Source organism: Aspergillus niger, assembly GCF_000002855.4.
Source record: "Aspergillus niger supercontig An14".
Lineage (NCBI taxonomy): Eukaryota > Fungi > Ascomycota > Eurotiomycetes > Eurotiales > Aspergillaceae > Aspergillus > Aspergillus niger.
The window spans coordinates 354,563-370,582 of record NT_166529.1 but is presented as its reverse complement, the minus strand read 5'-3'; the positions used below and the strand labels follow the sequence as shown (position 1 = coordinate 370,582).

General features: G+C 45.9%; 6 protein-coding genes and 2 non-coding genes across 8 annotated transcripts; 4 read left to right on the top strand and 4 right to left on the bottom strand.

Annotated features, from left to right (window-relative positions):
- Positions 1-1,400: 1,400 nt before the first annotated feature.
- An14g01360 (uncharacterized protein) lies at positions 1,401-3,377 on the bottom strand (the record flags this gene model as incomplete). Its single annotated transcript, XM_059744065.1, has 3 exons — positions 1,401-2,400; positions 2,454-3,082; positions 3,321-3,377. 3 exons carry the CDS (start codon positions 3,375-3,377, stop codon positions 1,401-1,403), a joined length of 1,686 nt encoding a protein of 561 aa, XP_059602264.1.
- A 981-nt stretch (positions 3,378-4,358) lies between these two features.
- Positions 4,359-6,014, bottom strand: An14g01350 (uncharacterized protein; the record flags this gene model as incomplete). Its single annotated transcript, XM_001400725.1, has 3 exons — positions 4,359-4,644; positions 4,705-5,095; positions 5,153-6,014. 3 exons carry the CDS (start codon positions 6,012-6,014, stop codon positions 4,359-4,361), a joined length of 1,539 nt encoding a protein of 512 aa, XP_001400762.1.
- A 423-nt stretch (positions 6,015-6,437) lies between these two features.
- Positions 6,438-8,065, top strand: An14g01340 (uncharacterized protein; the record flags this gene model as incomplete). The annotated part of the gene is made up of 4 exons (XM_001400724.3): positions 6,438-6,640; positions 6,700-6,939; positions 6,990-7,840; positions 8,025-8,065. The coding sequence occupies 4 exons, from the start codon at positions 6,438-6,440 to the stop codon at positions 8,063-8,065; spliced, it is 1,335 nt and encodes a 444-aa protein (XP_001400761.3).
- A 542-nt stretch (positions 8,066-8,607) lies between these two features.
- On the top strand, positions 8,608-10,390 carry An14g01330 (uncharacterized protein; the record flags this gene model as incomplete). The annotated part of the gene is made up of 5 exons (XM_001400723.1): positions 8,608-8,813; positions 8,868-9,106; positions 9,159-9,299; positions 9,358-9,599; positions 9,662-10,390. 5 exons carry the CDS (start codon positions 8,608-8,610, stop codon positions 10,388-10,390), a joined length of 1,557 nt encoding a protein of 518 aa, XP_001400760.1.
- A 1,222-nt stretch (positions 10,391-11,612) lies between these two features.
- Positions 11,613-11,731, top strand: 5S rRNA. The gene has a single exon (XR_009468051.1). It is a non-coding gene; the product is annotated as a 5S ribosomal RNA (ribosomal RNA).
- Positions 11,732-12,645: 914 nt separating this feature from the next.
- Positions 12,646-14,131, bottom strand: An14g01310 (uncharacterized protein; the record flags this gene model as incomplete). The annotated part of the gene is made up of 6 exons (XM_059744063.1): positions 12,646-12,787; positions 12,890-13,010; positions 13,102-13,251; positions 13,430-13,581; positions 13,843-13,937; positions 14,027-14,131. The coding sequence occupies 6 exons, from the start codon at positions 14,129-14,131 to the stop codon at positions 12,646-12,648; spliced, it is 765 nt and encodes a 254-aa protein (XP_059602263.1).
- Positions 14,132-14,420: 289 nt separating this feature from the next.
- An14g01300 (hypothetical protein) lies at positions 14,421-14,885 on the top strand (the record flags this gene model as incomplete). The annotated part of the gene is made up of 2 exons (XM_059744062.1): positions 14,421-14,519; positions 14,655-14,885. The coding sequence occupies 2 exons, from the start codon at positions 14,421-14,423 to the stop codon at positions 14,883-14,885; spliced, it is 330 nt and encodes a 109-aa protein (XP_059602262.1).
- Positions 14,886-15,248: 363 nt separating this feature from the next.
- 5S rRNA lies at positions 15,249-15,361 on the bottom strand. The gene has a single exon (XR_009468050.1). It is a non-coding gene; the product is annotated as a 5S ribosomal RNA (ribosomal RNA).
- Between the last annotated feature and the right edge of the window lie 659 nt (positions 15,362-16,020).

Sequence of the window (16,020 nt, the reverse complement as noted above, 5' to 3'; positions counted from 1 at the left end):
AAACACTGACGTTAGTCCGGTTGCTATCAACGCCACACTTACGAACCATTGGTCCCTACTTTGTTACTATAATGCTACCGTTACAGACCCGGCGATGTTAGAATGAGGGGTTAGTTGTCAAATACTGCTGCCTAGGGTGGGTTGCGCTTGCTGAGAGGGAGTTACATGGGGATCTACTCTATAGGGCGAAGATATAAAAGATAGCAAGGATTCGCTTCCATTCGGCAAGCCCGGCGGGGTACAACTTTAGAATCCCTTCGAAATCTTGCAGGCTCATGCAAAAATATTGCTTGAAACACTGAAATCGTGATAAAAGGAAAGCTTTCAAATCAAGATAAACTATGTTGAAAGTACATGCAGCCCAAGAAGAGCTCCTAGGAGTTCGCATGTAAAGATAGCTTCTCAAGATAAGACTTGGTAAATTGTGTGACGACGGCTCAATTGGTAATTGAATTAATCCTCAAGGTTACACTTGTCTCATATCCCCGCCGGAACTCCGGAAGAAGGACAAGGATTGTTATCTGTCGCCTCACCCCGACGCTGGTTCTACGAGCGTCTAAGCCTTCTTAGCGCTGATACCATGAGCTTATCTTCAACAATCAGCATTCGTACTTAATATGTAGACCCTTAGACACAGTATTAGCCTCACCCGGCCCTGAATTCCCTCTACACAAGACCCGCACCTGGTCCCCCAGTACTGACAGCCCCGACTCGCCGTACGCGATGGTAGGAATACTGCTCGCGTAGGATCGGGGCCACAGGTGGAGGGTGGAGAGTATTGTGTGCGTGAGTCCAGGGAAGGTTCTTTCTGCACCTTGTCTTGTTGATTTCACGGTTTGACTTCCCTGCGAGTGTTTTGAGTTTGGGATGTGGGATAAGCCGCACGTGGGAGTCTAGTGATCAAGGTGGAGGGGCGTTTCTGGGGGTTGTTTGGGAAGTGAGTCCGGTATTCTAGGATGATGTCTAGGTAGAATTTTTGTAGTCTCGGGGAAGGTTTGAGATCTGGGTGCTGAGATTATTGTTCATATTGCTAGGAAGCGAAAGGGTGCCTTATGATTAGGTAGAAGATACAGAAGCAGATTACTGGTATTTGGACGCGCCAGAAACGGCCGTCTTCTCTGTTCTTCCTTGCTTATCCTCCAGCCTGTGGCACCGACCCTCTCTCCAAGCATGCCGGCTTATCCGACAATTGCATATTTTCAATAATATGCCTATCCTATGACCCACTTTTGCTGATACGCTTTGTGGACCAGTAAGTGATCTGGTGCTTCCCTTTCCTGTCATCTTACGTGGCTTTACGAGAGTTCGATAGATGCCTCTTTCGGAACATAATATATTCCAAAGGCAATAAAATCCGCAGTGCTTTCAAATAATCACTTCCGGTAATTGATGTTTATAGCTCAAGGCCAGTCAAAATCGAGGATATCGTGATCCCATATTCCAAAGTCAAGAGGAATCGTCGCCATTGGTGACTCACTTTCGAAATTCGCCGGTTCATGGCCACCCAGATCAGCTTGCGGCGGGAATGTTGATGTTGGAAGAGAATTTTGGGCCATAGAAGGAGTCCCTTCAATTGACACAGACGCATGTCTTGCATTATCCAAGCGTCTGGAAAACAATCGAACTAGGTCTTCAGCAGCTGAGATAGTTTCGATGTCAATACATGTGTTTGGCCCGGTATCAGGAGCAACCAGTTCCGCCTTGTGCTTATCGAGCAGCTTGAGGGCAGTATCTACTATCCTACCCATCAGTGGGTTGAGATTGTGACTTGGTGTTAACGAAAATGATATGCACATCCATTGATGGTAGAAGCACAATAGCGTCGACTGGAAGACTATTGATGACTTGTTCGGAAAAAGACAATGAAGTCGTTGGCCATCATGACTGCTTTCCAAAAGGCCGAGTATATTGAGTGCTGCACGAACGCATCTTGACAAGCTCTTCATGAATTGGGGGTGTTTCGGGTCAAATGTCAATGCTGGCTGGTGAATTAGCACAACAGCCACGTTTCCTAAGAAGTGTAGAAACAGTGTCTCGAACGATTGACCTGATGAATTGATGTGAAGGGTGTCCGGTAGAGCATCGTCGTTCTCTTTCATCCCACTGCCTTGGAATCGGACTACGCTATGGTGCCACACCGAGAGCTCGTGGTCCAATGCGGTAATTTTGGCGACACCATTTCGCCGCTTAGTAGTGGTATATAGCGACTTGAGGCAGCTAGAGAAAAGTCTGAGCAGCTTGACGTAAAGGATAAAGGTAGCCATGCTTGTTGTCTCTCCCGGTAGCGGGAGCGGTATGTCAGAGGCAGTCACATCGTCGAGATCCGTGTCAATAGGCAGGTCGGTATCCACGTCATCGTCTTGGATCAGCTTCGGCAAGCCATGTACTACGCTGCACGCGCTTTTCGGGAATTAGAGGTTTGGAGAGAGCAATTTGTTTGACAGAAAACTTACACGTCCACTGCGTAAACGCACCACCACATCCGTTTTCTTAATTCCATTTCCCCAGCGCAAAAGCGGAAACGCCTAGAATGCCGATGGAGTCCTAGAGATTGCGCGAGACGAACAGCCTGACCAGCTGTCTGAATCCATTCCTCATGTTTCCGTGTGAGCTGAAGATATAGACAAGTCAAAAGCAGGGACTGAAGTCCTGCAAGGCCCTCGTTTTCGGATGCGGTTGTTAACCGGGAACATTCCAAGGCATTGAGGTAGTATGAATTGCACTCCGTGGGTGAGCGATTCTGCCACGCTGTAATAGAGAGGACAAGAAATATTTGTCTCAGGATAACATAGTCAGAAGGTGACAGGTTAGGGTCGTGGGTCTCAACAAGATCGAAAACCCTGTGGAAGGCAGAAAGAAACTGTTTCTCCATGAATATTGGCCATATTGATGACCAAAATTTTGAAAAGTCTGTCACCCCACGCAGGTAAAACGCTCGTGTGTTCTCAAGCAGGAAATGCGGTGGTCGAGAAATATTACTTGACTTTGACAAATGTCGAGTTTGGGAATATTCTGGACCAGGCCCGAGCAGATGGAGCCGATTTACAACATCTGGAAAACCCTCTTCATGATTGAACAAAGACTTATAAGCCGCTTCAGCGCAACGAATAAAATAAATACCAGTCGTTGATCCTGCAAATCGGTCGACACTCGGTGTAAGGGCACTAGGCGCCCCAGATGCTTGATGATAGATTGGTCTTGTTGATTTGCAGTAGTTGCCGCATCAGACGATACTGCAGCTTGTGGCGCTTGATATTTGGGGGCCTGAAAGCTATGCGAAGGGTCACTCCATATGGGTGTGTTCAAATCTGTGGAGTGACAAGAACGTAGTTGCTGGATCTCGCGCTGTAAATTCTCATTTTGTGCTCTGAGCTCATCGAGCAACCTTTCTTGTTGCTCAAGGTGTCTAATGAATTAGTTAACAGGATCCATAGGTATGTAGGCTGACCAAGCAACACGTCACATACCTTCTGGGCCGCGTTCGCCTTTTAAGTTGCTTGGATGTGACACATGAAGCTTCAGACGCTCTACAATTGCTACACTACAGGAGCCTCATGCTATTAGTTCGCACTATTTATCTGAGATAGATAAGTGGAAAGATACCGATGGTAGTAATCCGTCACAGCGGATCTTCTTTCTATATATACGGACTTAGTTTTTTTTTGCGACCAATCTGGTAGTGTGGAGAAGATCTGCTTACATCCGGCATCGATCACTGACAGGCGGCATTAGTAAAATGTTCAATTGAGTACATCAGACGGATGCATACCATACTTGAGAGGACAATTGCAGCTGAGGCATGGCATCCCTTTGCCCTGAACCTTCCATTTTACTTATTATACCAGAGATACATCGCTATGCGAGGACAATTGAACCCCGAGAACACGGAGACGCGGGGGAATTCTCAAGTGGGTCAGCAGAGAACCCAAGGCCATTCAGTCACGTGAATCAGGCTGACGGAGGCAAATTGCTGCTCTCACCCAACCTGCCATAACTACACACAAACGGTGTGATTCAGTCACAGCACCTCACAGACGGCCATCCCATTATCTACATAGCAGATCAAAAATGGATTTGGAAGTCGGGTCATAGATACTCAATTGCAAGTGCTAGAATAGTTCGACTGTCAACCAGAGTCCTGAATACATATCGTGCTGATTAATATATATAATATCATGGACAGTTGCGTCCATCCTATAGAAAAAACTGACATATATAGTGTTTTACAGGATATTTCTTATACTCCTTTCCACGCACCAAGGAATGCAGCCTTGACTGAACGTGGTGTTTTAAAGACATCCTGGAATGACACATGAACATATCCGAGCCAAATACTATCGATACCTCATGCTACATCTTCAAACGCCCTCGTGATGTTCAACCTTCGCGATCTCACCTTTCTCAAGTGAAATCCGACCTTCTGCATCGCAATCAGGAGACCGAAAAGATGACCTGACAGTTCCTCGGATGCTCAGGCCTCGTTTGAACAGCATGTCTAAATCTTCAAGCTTCCACCCCATAGTTTCCGGATACAGAAAATACACCGAGATAGGAATGCATGCACCCATCACAGCGTAAACGATATAATACTGATATCCGATGTTATTTATTGCAACAGGAGTAATCATTGTGACGACGAAATTCCTATCCCAGTGAGTACTATAATTCATGAAATGTGACGGCTGCATTGCAGAGAAAGCTTACCAAAGCCAATGATTTGCGGTCGAGATCGAGGCCATGGCAACCCTTAGCCGAAGCGGCGCCACTTCGGTACAGTACAGGAAATTTGCACCCAAGAACCCGATCGGGATAAAAAAGTTGAATAAGAAAATAAAGAGCGCTGACATAACGGAGGCAGGCTTATTTGCATGCGGAAAGCTCGTGGTGATGGCCAAGGCCAGCATGCAAAGCGACATTCCTGTTCCGCTGACGATGAACACCATGCGGCGGCCGTACCGATCGATGCAGTAAAAAGCCACGAAACATGAGAGGAACTTCCATGAGAGCGTTGCAGCAGCGAGTATTCTCGACATCATGCTGCTCATCTGAAGATTCTCTTCGAATATAATCGGAGCGTAGACTGAAATAAGGTTTCCTATGAGCAGTCACGTCAGCTGCATGCACGTAGGGGGCGTGTTCTATGGGCACTTACCTCCCGACATTTGCTGGTAAAACTGGAGTAAAATGCACAGAGAGAAGCGATAGAGCAGCTTTTCATCATTTGGGCGCCAAATATCCATAATTGAAAGACCACGCGAGTGATTCTCTAGTGTCAACTGGATTGCCGCAATGTCTCCGCTCACATCTTCTGACGCGGCTGATGCACCACTCAGACTGACGAGTGTTGCACGAGCCTGCTCGAGGCGGCCCTTTTGAACAAGCCATCGAGGAGACTCTGGAAGAAAGAAGATTGAAAACATAGGAATAAGCGAAACCAACCCCGGAATGGCCAGAGGCACTCTCCAAGCAACCGAACCGGACTTGATTTGATAGAATCCTAGGTTAACCCACGACGTTATTGCGTACCCAGCACTGATAAAGACGCCATCCAGAACAACATGCTTTCCCCTACTCTGTGCCGATGAACATTCAGACTGCCAAACAGGCACAGTCCCACTAAGCATTCCAATGCCAACTCCAATTATAAGCCTTCCCACAATCAACTGAGCGAGCCCAAAAGAGGAACAGCATAGGACCTCCCCGACCAATGTTGCTAGTGAGCCTGCAAAAATAACTCTTCGTCTCCCCAGTATATCACCAATGAATGAGCATGAAAGAGCTCCGATCAAAGCACCTAGGGTAAATGTCGAAATAACAACCCCTTGGACTGTTAGATTGTGGCTTTTCACGGCTCCTACCGTGTGGATGGTATCGATTTCAGAAAACGTTTTGGTCCAGCTTTCCACAGAGACGAGGCCACCGACGCCTGCTTGATTGTAACCGAAGAGAAAAAAGGCAGGGCACACTACCAGAATCAACTGGGCAAGAGACAGTGCTCGACCGTGGAGTGCCATCCTTTATGGCGACTAATTTCACGCAATTGTTGTCCGACATGTGGGCGAGGGTGAATGCAGTCCATTGCGGATACTTTTATACCTTACAGGCTACCCCACGGCCAAGAAGTTTCCCCGGGATATTTGTGTAGATGACGGGGAGTAAGTATGCACCCCAGATTGGCCAAGAGGACTGACGTGCGGTTAAACCGAAATTGCGGGGATGGAATAGGGCTCGCTCGGGAGACTAATTTCGGGATAAGGCCTATCCCGTCGGAATAGTACCAAGCTCCGGGATAGTGTCGACATAGTTTCGGGATAACAGCTTACTGCTTAGATGACTCTCGAATTTCTCATTTAAAAGGCAAGTATCTACCAGGGACATCCATCCCTGCATACGACCATCAATTTTCTGAGAAGCATCATCTATTCAACTCCTGAAAAATGTTGAACAGTGCGGTTGATTCCCGCATTTTCCGCAACCTTTTTGGAACCGAAGAGATTCGTGACATTTTCTCAGATGAAGCGTACATCAAGTGCTTGATCGAAGTTGAAATTGCTCTTGCGCGAGCTGAAGCAACATTCAATGTTATCCCTCAAGAATCGGCCGATGTTATTGCAGAGAAGGCCAAGTACGAAAATCTAAAGTACGTGTCCTCCTTCCTGAACGCTGCAAGTGCGTAATAATAACATCAATGAAAAACAGCCTCAGTCGCATGGCCGCAGACACCGAAAATGTTGGGTATCCTGTTTTGCCGCTGGTATGGCAACTGGCTGAGATGGTACCCCAAGAGCATGCCAAGTACATCCATTGGGGCGCCACGACTCAAGATATCATGGACTGCGCTTCCATGGTGCAAATCCGTAGGGGACTCGTTGTCGTCCGTCGGAACCTTCATGAATTAGATACAGCTTTAAGGGCTCTTTCGGAGAAATACGCCGACACGTAAGGCTCATCTACGCAACGCCGCTAGAGGAGATGCTGACATTTTCAAGACCCATGGCAGGCAGGACCCATCTCCAGCATGCGCTCCCGATTACATTCGGCTATAAATGCGCCGTATATCTCTCAGGTATTCAACGGCATATCCAACGATTGGCCGAAATAGAACTTCGATGTTTGCTGGTCCAATTCGGTGGCGCGGCTGGCACGTTGGCCTCGCTCGGCTCAGATAATACCGGTCTACAAGTGCGAAAGCAACTTGCGAGGGAACTTGGGCTACATGATCCATCAATTACATGGCATGTGGCACGCGATCACGTTGCAGAGGTTGTCAATTTCCTCGCGCTAGTCGGGGGATCTCTCGGAAAGATCGCTCTAGATATCATCATCATGTCGTCTAACGAGGTTGCCGAAGTGGCTGAGCCCTTCGTACCGTTTCGGGGGGCGTCGTCAACTATGCCTCAAAAGCGAAACCCCATATCAAGCGAAGTTATACTTGCCTCTTCGAAGCTGCTTCGGTCTAACGCATCATTGGCTCTGGATGCCATGGTGTCCGATTTCGAACGAGCTTCCGGCCCCTGGCACCTGGAGTGGAGCTGCATACCAGATTCCTTTGTACTATGCTGTGGTGCACTCCACCAAGCAAACTTCATTATGAGGGGACTTCTCGTCAACACCGACGTTATGTCAAGCAATCTCAATATGACCAAGGGCTTGATTGTTGCGGAGGCCGTGATGATGGGAACTGCGCCGAAGATTGGTCGCCAGAGAGCACATGATGTGGTTTATGAGGCCTGCACAAAGGCAATTGAGGGAAACCTCCCCTTAATTGATATTCTCCGACAGGATGAGAGTCTAGTGGCTCAGGTCGGGGAGGAGAAGCTGAGGTCTCTCTGTGATCCATGTCAGTACCTTGGTTGCTGCCGACAAATGATTGAAAATGTCATTCAGTATGAGTGAGGTAAAGTAGGAATGAATTGCAAAAACTCTCTTAAACCTTGTAACATATTGGAAAACATCATTTTCCCGCATTTTCAGACTCTCTGTCTTATATTCATACTAACAGGTCCCTAGAAACCTCTTTATAGGGGTTCGATCTGGAGTTAAAGACGTAACGGATTATGGTTGAACATACGACATATTCGCTGACATATAACAAGTACTGCAAGTGTGTATAATCTACACCGTATGCGAGAGCACGAGTGAGTCGCCACCTTATTGATGGTATTGATGCATAGCCTGTCAGTCTTAGTACAAGGACAGGGATGGGTAGTGTATAGCTATATCGCTCTCTTCCAAGTCTAGCTTATTGACCTACAAGTGAGTGGGATAATTCTAGGAGGCGAAACAGCATGATGCGAGGAATATATCATGTAAGTCTGTGATAGCTTCCATCAGCTCCTGCTTCCCCACTTCGCACAGTAAAGGAACTGATTGTTGCGGGGTTGAGCCAAAGCTGCAGCTTAGTGACACGGAAAAATTAATCCTCAAATAGCAGCGATGACAACCAGTCGTTTTCAAATCTACGTTCTGTTTCGGTGAAACAATGTGCCGACGTTGGTTCACTTTCCTGGGCTATAATAATGTAGCGAAGGTCACTGCAGCAGTGTACAACACTTTAGAGGGAAGACAAGACTATTATGAAAGCTATTTCAGGCGAACGTTTCCATGATGCCTAGTTCTCTTGCGAGTGTAATCGCTCTTACATTTTTCATTCCATTTGCAGTGTCCGTTCAATTCAACAAGTTCAATGTCACCAGGGAAATAAGCATCTCTCCAGCTGCTAACCCTAGGCCAGGCAAGCAAACTGTGGATGCAGCATATCAATCTTTTTCCATTGAGTTTTCGTTCATGTCAGACTATGCCGGAAATGATACGTAAGTATATTCAACCCCAATCACTACTAGTCACGTATTGATAAATCTTCCAAGACATCCAAATCTTTTTTCAAGGCGAGTGATTCAGAATCTCTACGATATATCGGGCGCATATCCGATATTCCGTGTGGGCGGCAGCACCCAAAGCTCTGCGATATACTATCCGAATCAAACCGAGGCTATCATCGACCCATTTAGCTCTGTCGCCTCTGACCAGCCATCGCATACTTTTGTTGGCCCTTCGTGGTTTCAATCCTTTAGACAATTTCCTAATGGCACCCAATATATCTATGGTATAGTTACTACGATACTACAAATTGTAAATGGCTAATAAAATTCCGCCAGGCCTCAATTTCTTCAATACAGTAAACGAGACATATAACAATATTGGAAACGGCCTTGATCAATGTGTACTTGAGGCAAACGCCGCCTACAAGACAATGGAAAAATCGTTATATGCATTTGAAATTGGGAATGAGGTCGATGGTATGTTGGCTTTGATAATATTGTGATCGTTTAGACGGCATTTAACAGTATTGATCAGGTTGGGGAAATGGCAAGCACAGAGAAGGGAATTGGACAGTACAACGCTACGTCAACCAGTGGAACGAATTTGCGACAGCTATAAGTCGGAATTTGACTGGCAAGAACGCAGCGAGATTGTTTCAAGGATGTGCTTTTGAAGCACCTCGCCATATCAACGAGAGGACGGACTGCTGGAATATTGAAAATGCCGAGCTAGATGGTATGCATCCAGACAAAACAAAGACAGTTTCCGACCATGAGGTGAGGAATCATACCATTAATATTCAATAATCACGGACTATTTGTTGACCGGAATTTTTTAGTATATGGGCGCTAACTGCCACTACACGGGTGCTGGGCCAACAATTGAAGACACCCTTTTCGATCGCACCAACATGCTCTCTCGCGTATGGTACCATGACTATCTGGGCAATGCGACAGCGGAATCAGGTATCAAATATGTCATTGGTGAGACCAACTCCATTTCTTGCCAAGGCGCGTTCAATATCTCCGATGTTATGGCATCTGCTGTCTGGGCTGTTGATTATGTTATGTACCTATCCTCACTCAAGGTATCTCGTGTTCATTTCCACATGGGAACACGCTATCGCTACTCACCCTGGCAGCCTATAGTATATAATGACAGTGCTCCTCATGTCAATCCAATGTACTACGGGAATCTGTTCAATGCTGCAGTGTTCGCCGGCGGAAATAAGCAGACAGAGGTTCTTGTCAACGAAACAAACTTCGGCGCATATGCGGTCTACAAGTCGGGAAGCCTTGATGCTATTGTGGCGGTCAATCTTAACATCTGGAATTCAACATTAGATCCCGTTGCCAGGCCATACACAGCACTAGCCCTTCCAGAAATCTGGAAAGATGCCAAGGTTTCTAGGCTCACAAGCCCGGGTGTTGATATTGCTGGCAATATCACATTTGCCGGTCAATATGTTAATGAGAATGCGAGCATTGTTGGACAAAAAATATACGATAAGGTGACTGGCGGCAAGGTCTTGGTCGGGGCCGGCGAGGCAATACTTGTTCAGAGGTGATCAGTTGCTTGTAAGTCCAACAGTGAAGATATTCTTGACATCAAAGGGTATACTTTTGAAGATGCACATAATGGGAGGCCATGTCTGGGCTGTATTTATAACGATCAGACGTTCACACCTAGGCAACTGAATTAGAAGTCCCCAAGTTTTGGATTTCCAGCGGGCAGAGACTTTGACTTTCAAGGCTTCTATTCAGACACGTCCTGATTTAATCATATTGTGAAGCTTTATATTGAACATATAGAGAAGGATCATCTATTATACTTTATAGTGGTTATCTATCCATAGTCGTTTACTTCCTTCACATAGCGTCTCAACGGCCCAGCCACGATTCTGTGGACCTCCACGAGTAAAAACCTCTATCTTGAGGATCAGAATCTCCAAACATGGCAAAATTTATGTATCTAGGATTTGGTTTAGATCCTCTCCACTTGAGTATAAATTGCCATTGTGTTTGACTGCACATGAGGCGATCGTGAGCAAACAAGCCCGAGTACTGTATATCATTTCCTGACAACGTATGCTACTCTAGACATTAGCTATTACTATTTAGTATAACATTTGTACATACAGAATCCTTTCCAAGAATTCATTTTACTTTAAAGGAATTAATGACAGCGTGCCATTGATATATGCTGGCAATAAGCAGAAAAACGTACGCGGCGCTCGGTTGTGGGATTCTACAACAAAGTTCGAACGAGGGACTGGATCACGAGGCGAAGACCTCTCTAGCTTAGCACCAGCGTTATACTTGCAAGGGTTCAGTTGATCACAGTTTTCCCCGATTTCTCCACCTACCACATCCTGTTCTATGCTTCCCCGCAGTTAGATGAGGGATCAGCACCAGTAGTGTGCTTTGAGCCTGTTATCCATTCTTCCTCCTAAGACCTGGTCGGGATATGCTTGCCCGAAATTATTGGTTGAATACCTTGGCAGGTCGCGATAGTCTCGGAGTAACATTCGCCTAATTCAACAGGGAAATTTGAACTTTGCAAACGATAAGATATAGGTAGAATCAAGATGATCGAATCAACTTCCGGCGTATGTTTATCCAATTTCATTAGGGTATCATATATTCTTTATTAAGACTTCGAACTTTGTACTGAAGAGGCAGTGAGCGGCTGTCTTACCCCCAAAATATTATTTAAATGACAACAATTTCCTTCCTAGCTTGACGCTCACTATTGTGGCATTGATGGGCTAAGTGAAGCAAGAAAATAGTACATACGACCACAGGGTGTGGAAAATAGGGCTTCCCGTCCGCTCAGCCGTACTCAAGCCACACGCCGGGAGGTTAGTAGTTGGGTGGGTGACCACCAGCGAATCCCTTCTGTTGTATGTAATTTTGTATTTTATTTTTGGACTTATATCTAACTAATTCCAAAGTATGGATGGGGCTATTCGCCGTTTTGAACCGCGTTAAAAGGACGTGCTTTATTGCTTGTGTAGCCGCAATATATTATATTGGTCTACTCGGGGAGCAGCCATATCTGGTAAGGGCTATTGGCTGTTCATCCCTTCTGCGGTGAATCAGCCTAGAACCATTGTCACATTACTTCTGTCTGTCTCCTCAGAACTAAGCGTTCGTTTAACACCCTGATCCTGTTGGTTTAGCGTCTTATTGTCTCCAAAACGGTGTCTATAGTGCTACTGGTAAGCTGTATCAGAGACATAGACCCAGTGAACACCCCAAATTGGCACAATGCTTCGATAATAATTAGTCAGGAGTACATCTATTTCTGGCATTACTTCGTATTTGATAACAAAACTATGGGTGTCAGTAGTACTTAATTTATTACATCGTCCGCCAGCCCAGCCTCCACGCCAGTAGTATCCCGGGATCCTCAACAGCTATTGCATTTTCCATTTCAACACGTAGAATAACTGAAGATACACCGAGCGATCCATAGTAGCTGTGATGCTACAAAAGCGCATAAGCTGTTTTTTTCGTAACAATTTTATTGCTAGCTATCTGCAGCCATCGTGGTCATTCAAAGGTACTAGGTACTGGCAATCAGGGCCAGAGTTATTGGCCCTGTCGAAGGGTTGGCGATTCATGTTGACAGGATTCTACTCTGTTTATTTGTTATTTATCGAGTCTCAAGTTCAATACGAGTCCGTTGCTGGCCCACAAATGTGAGGCATATCTAGTGCAAATGGGCATACGATCGCATCTTGACAGCGATTATGTCTCGGTGAGTCTAAGCAAGATTAAGGCGACGGACCTCCCATAGTATGCTAATGTCCCCAAATGGCTAAACGTCAGTGTGCCTAATGCTATAGTAGCGAACGGATTTCCCGCTCACGGCACCTCGAATAGAATCCACCTGCAGCTTCTGCCTTTTGTTCGTATCGGGCCCATTCGCAAGGTGCAACTTTTTTGGTCCCTTAAGCTCCCTGAATAATTCCAGCTGCTACTTCGGTGATAATTTGTTCAGCTAAGGTACCATTATCATGGTTGGTGCTGTTGTCTTATGGCGGAGAAATGGTTCTAAGGACCATTTCACAAAGGTAACATGGTTCCGATAACGGAAGGCAGTAGGCATAGTGCCTTGGATCAGTTTATACGTCTTTCGCCCTTCAGAATCAGGCACGCCAAAAACATGGCTTCCTTCTTCAGCTCAAACTGCCACAAGGGAGGGGTCATTTCCGCTCAATCGAGACCCGCATATACCTGGGGAACTCTTTCTTCAGTGAAGTAGTTCATCCACGGACAACAAGCAATAAAAATCTCGCTCGTGGATCTAGAGCTGCGGCGGCTAGCACCATAGGTTCATTGAAAGACATTCCCCAAAACCCAATCTGATTTGGGTCCACGGCATTATACGTGGATAGGAATGTCAAAGCGTCGGAGTAATCCTCTGCAAGCCTGGCCGCATCAAATTCATTTCGCCGAAGTCCATTACTCTCACCAAGAGTATGTGGATTGTAAACAAGAACACTTATGCTGCTTTCTTTTTTTTTGGGAATTGTATAGCGACTATGGTAATGAACATCTTTTTTAACGCAATTGAACTATTGTCTCATCAATATCGTTACCAGTCAGATGCGTCCATTTATGAAGACTAACACCGACCCCTAGGATGATGGCTGATCCCCTGGTCATTGCAGGGTACAGATTCCCACGGAGAGTCACGCTATCCAATATTTTGAGCTCAACCTTTTCGGAGCACATAATTACCGTCTGGAATCTTCAATATCAGGGTCCCACAAACGAGGCCGATTGAAAGCAAATCAAACGTAATAAATTTCCTGGAGATAATATTACATTACACACGGACGTTTTGCTCTAGCTTACCTAGGTGTATGCAAGACGTGATGTCCCTCAATACTGATCTGTCTGTGCTGGAGGTGTAAGTAAAGCCAGAAGACCCAAGGAGCGGGGATTTAGACCGGCGTTCCTCTTTATAAGTTTTGCTTGGCCTGGAATGAACTTCAAACTGCATTGTTACCTCCAATCTGGAAGAATGTCATGAAGCGCTGTAGTTGCAATTGGTACAGCAACGGACAGAACGAAGTCCTTTGACAAGGGAATTCTTTTGGCGGCCTGAATTTTCAAATTTTACCGACAAGGTTGTCCAATAACCATGCAATCCATATCATGAAAGCTCGAAGATGAACCAATGAAGAACAAACCTCTGCAGATTCGTCGTATAGCACTTTGGCAATTTGAAGCAGGGGTATTTGCCGGCTAACAAAATGGGACCGAGACTTCATCCTTCGTGATTCCAACGCACGCATCTACGCTGCAAACAAAGAGCCAGAATCCTCATCCCCCCAATTATATACTCTCCCCAGCAGAGGTGTGGTCTGTGAGGTCCTTCAAAGTGTTCTAAGACTGGTTAACTTTGCGTGAACGCAGGTCCATTTCGCGCTGGTACAAACCTGAAGCTCATGGCCTGGACCACCTCAACCGCCTAGCGACGATCTACCAGACGGCCTTTACCATCCCAAGGACCTGATACTTTTCTTGAGATCCAAAATAACCAAGACTGGGAAACGGCTGAGCAGGAAGCTCGAAATTTGCAACATGCTACAGGTAGTAATGGTCTCCACCGATCTACAAGGACACCACGACCAATTGGGAGCGGCAGCGGTAGCTTTGGACTACATCTCGGACTCACAGCAGGTCTGTGTCGGTCTATGGAACACTAGTCTATTTTTGCAACACAGCTCATTGGAAATTTCATGCAGTCAGCTGGCCCTAACAACTGTTTCACAAAGACCAACATAATCAGCAATCAGCCTTCGTCTCCTCCAACAGCATGTAAGGAGTACAGGCAATCAAGGATCTGGCCAGCAAATCGACGCGATTTCTTCATTTATTAGATTATGTAAATCAACATGCAGAAATTTCATGACCTGTAGGGGAAAGAATAGCCGGCCGCCAAACTTCACCATTAGTTCTCTCCACACGTTAACTTATACTACTTTGGAAGGCAACCGCTATGATATTATCAGGTTATACTTGAGGCTCATAATACTAGTCAGCTAGCTTTCCTGACATACTGTTGTTTACCTCATCGCTTCATCTTTTCTTGGGGGCTTGCTCGGCAATCGTGGTTTCTCGTGAGCTTTTGGCGTGTCAGAATGAGTTTGCCTAACGTTACTATAACTTTGCATCTGTATATTCCTTATTTTCATGCTATGTTCGCTATTTGCCTCCTATTATGTACAGAATTTTTGATTAATGTCACGGTGGGGTCAAGTATTCTTGCTACTAGTGGTTGATTACACGGACATCTCTGATCCAATATTCCAGACCTTGTCAAGAGTATGGTACTCTATTCCGTAGGGCTAGAAGAATGCTAGGAAATAATGTCTATATCAATTAATAAGGACGAAGAAAAAGTACATACGACCATAGGGTTGGAAAATAGGGCTTCCTGTCCGCTCAGCCGTACTCAAGCCACATGCCGGGAGGTTAGTAGTTGGGTGGGTGACCACCAGCGAATCCCTTCTGTTGTATGTAAACTTTTTTTTGTTTTTTCTTTGTCCTTTCTTGCACTTATCTTTACTCCTTCACCCAAAGTCCAGGTTCCCCTCAATCCCCCCAATCTATTCTGCACCTACTACCCTCGCTGAAGCTGGAGAGCTGACGTGAACTCCAAAGGAGGTCCGGGAAAGAAAGTGATGCTGAGCGATAACGGTTAAATCATTCACCAGGCTCTTTTTTGCCTTTATGCCAGAGGTACCAATCTACTCTAGAGTCAAAGAGTAAGCTTGATCCCTCCGCGACAGTCCATTTCCCTCGCTAGCGGGCCCCCTTCTATGTTGACTTATATTCGCATTCGACTATTTACCGGAATGATTCTTTGAATAAGGGGATAGATCGAACAATCACCAAGTTACGATGTTAGCTTTGAAGAACAACAAAGGCTCTCAGAAGCAGCAAAGTACCGCTATGTAGAGGCTCAATAGCGATGCCAACCCCACACGCTGTTTGCCCTTTTGATCACTGCCTCATCTGTTTCACGCAATTTAAGTCGAGACGGATGCGGCCCTATTTCCATAGTTAACTTTTCATTCCCTGAATTTAGAGCCCCGCAGAGGCCTGTGGTAACCTTTTTACCTGGTCTTCAGGCTTTGTGATGAGAAAGTTGCTGAAGTGACACTTGCCCGGGCCTTCT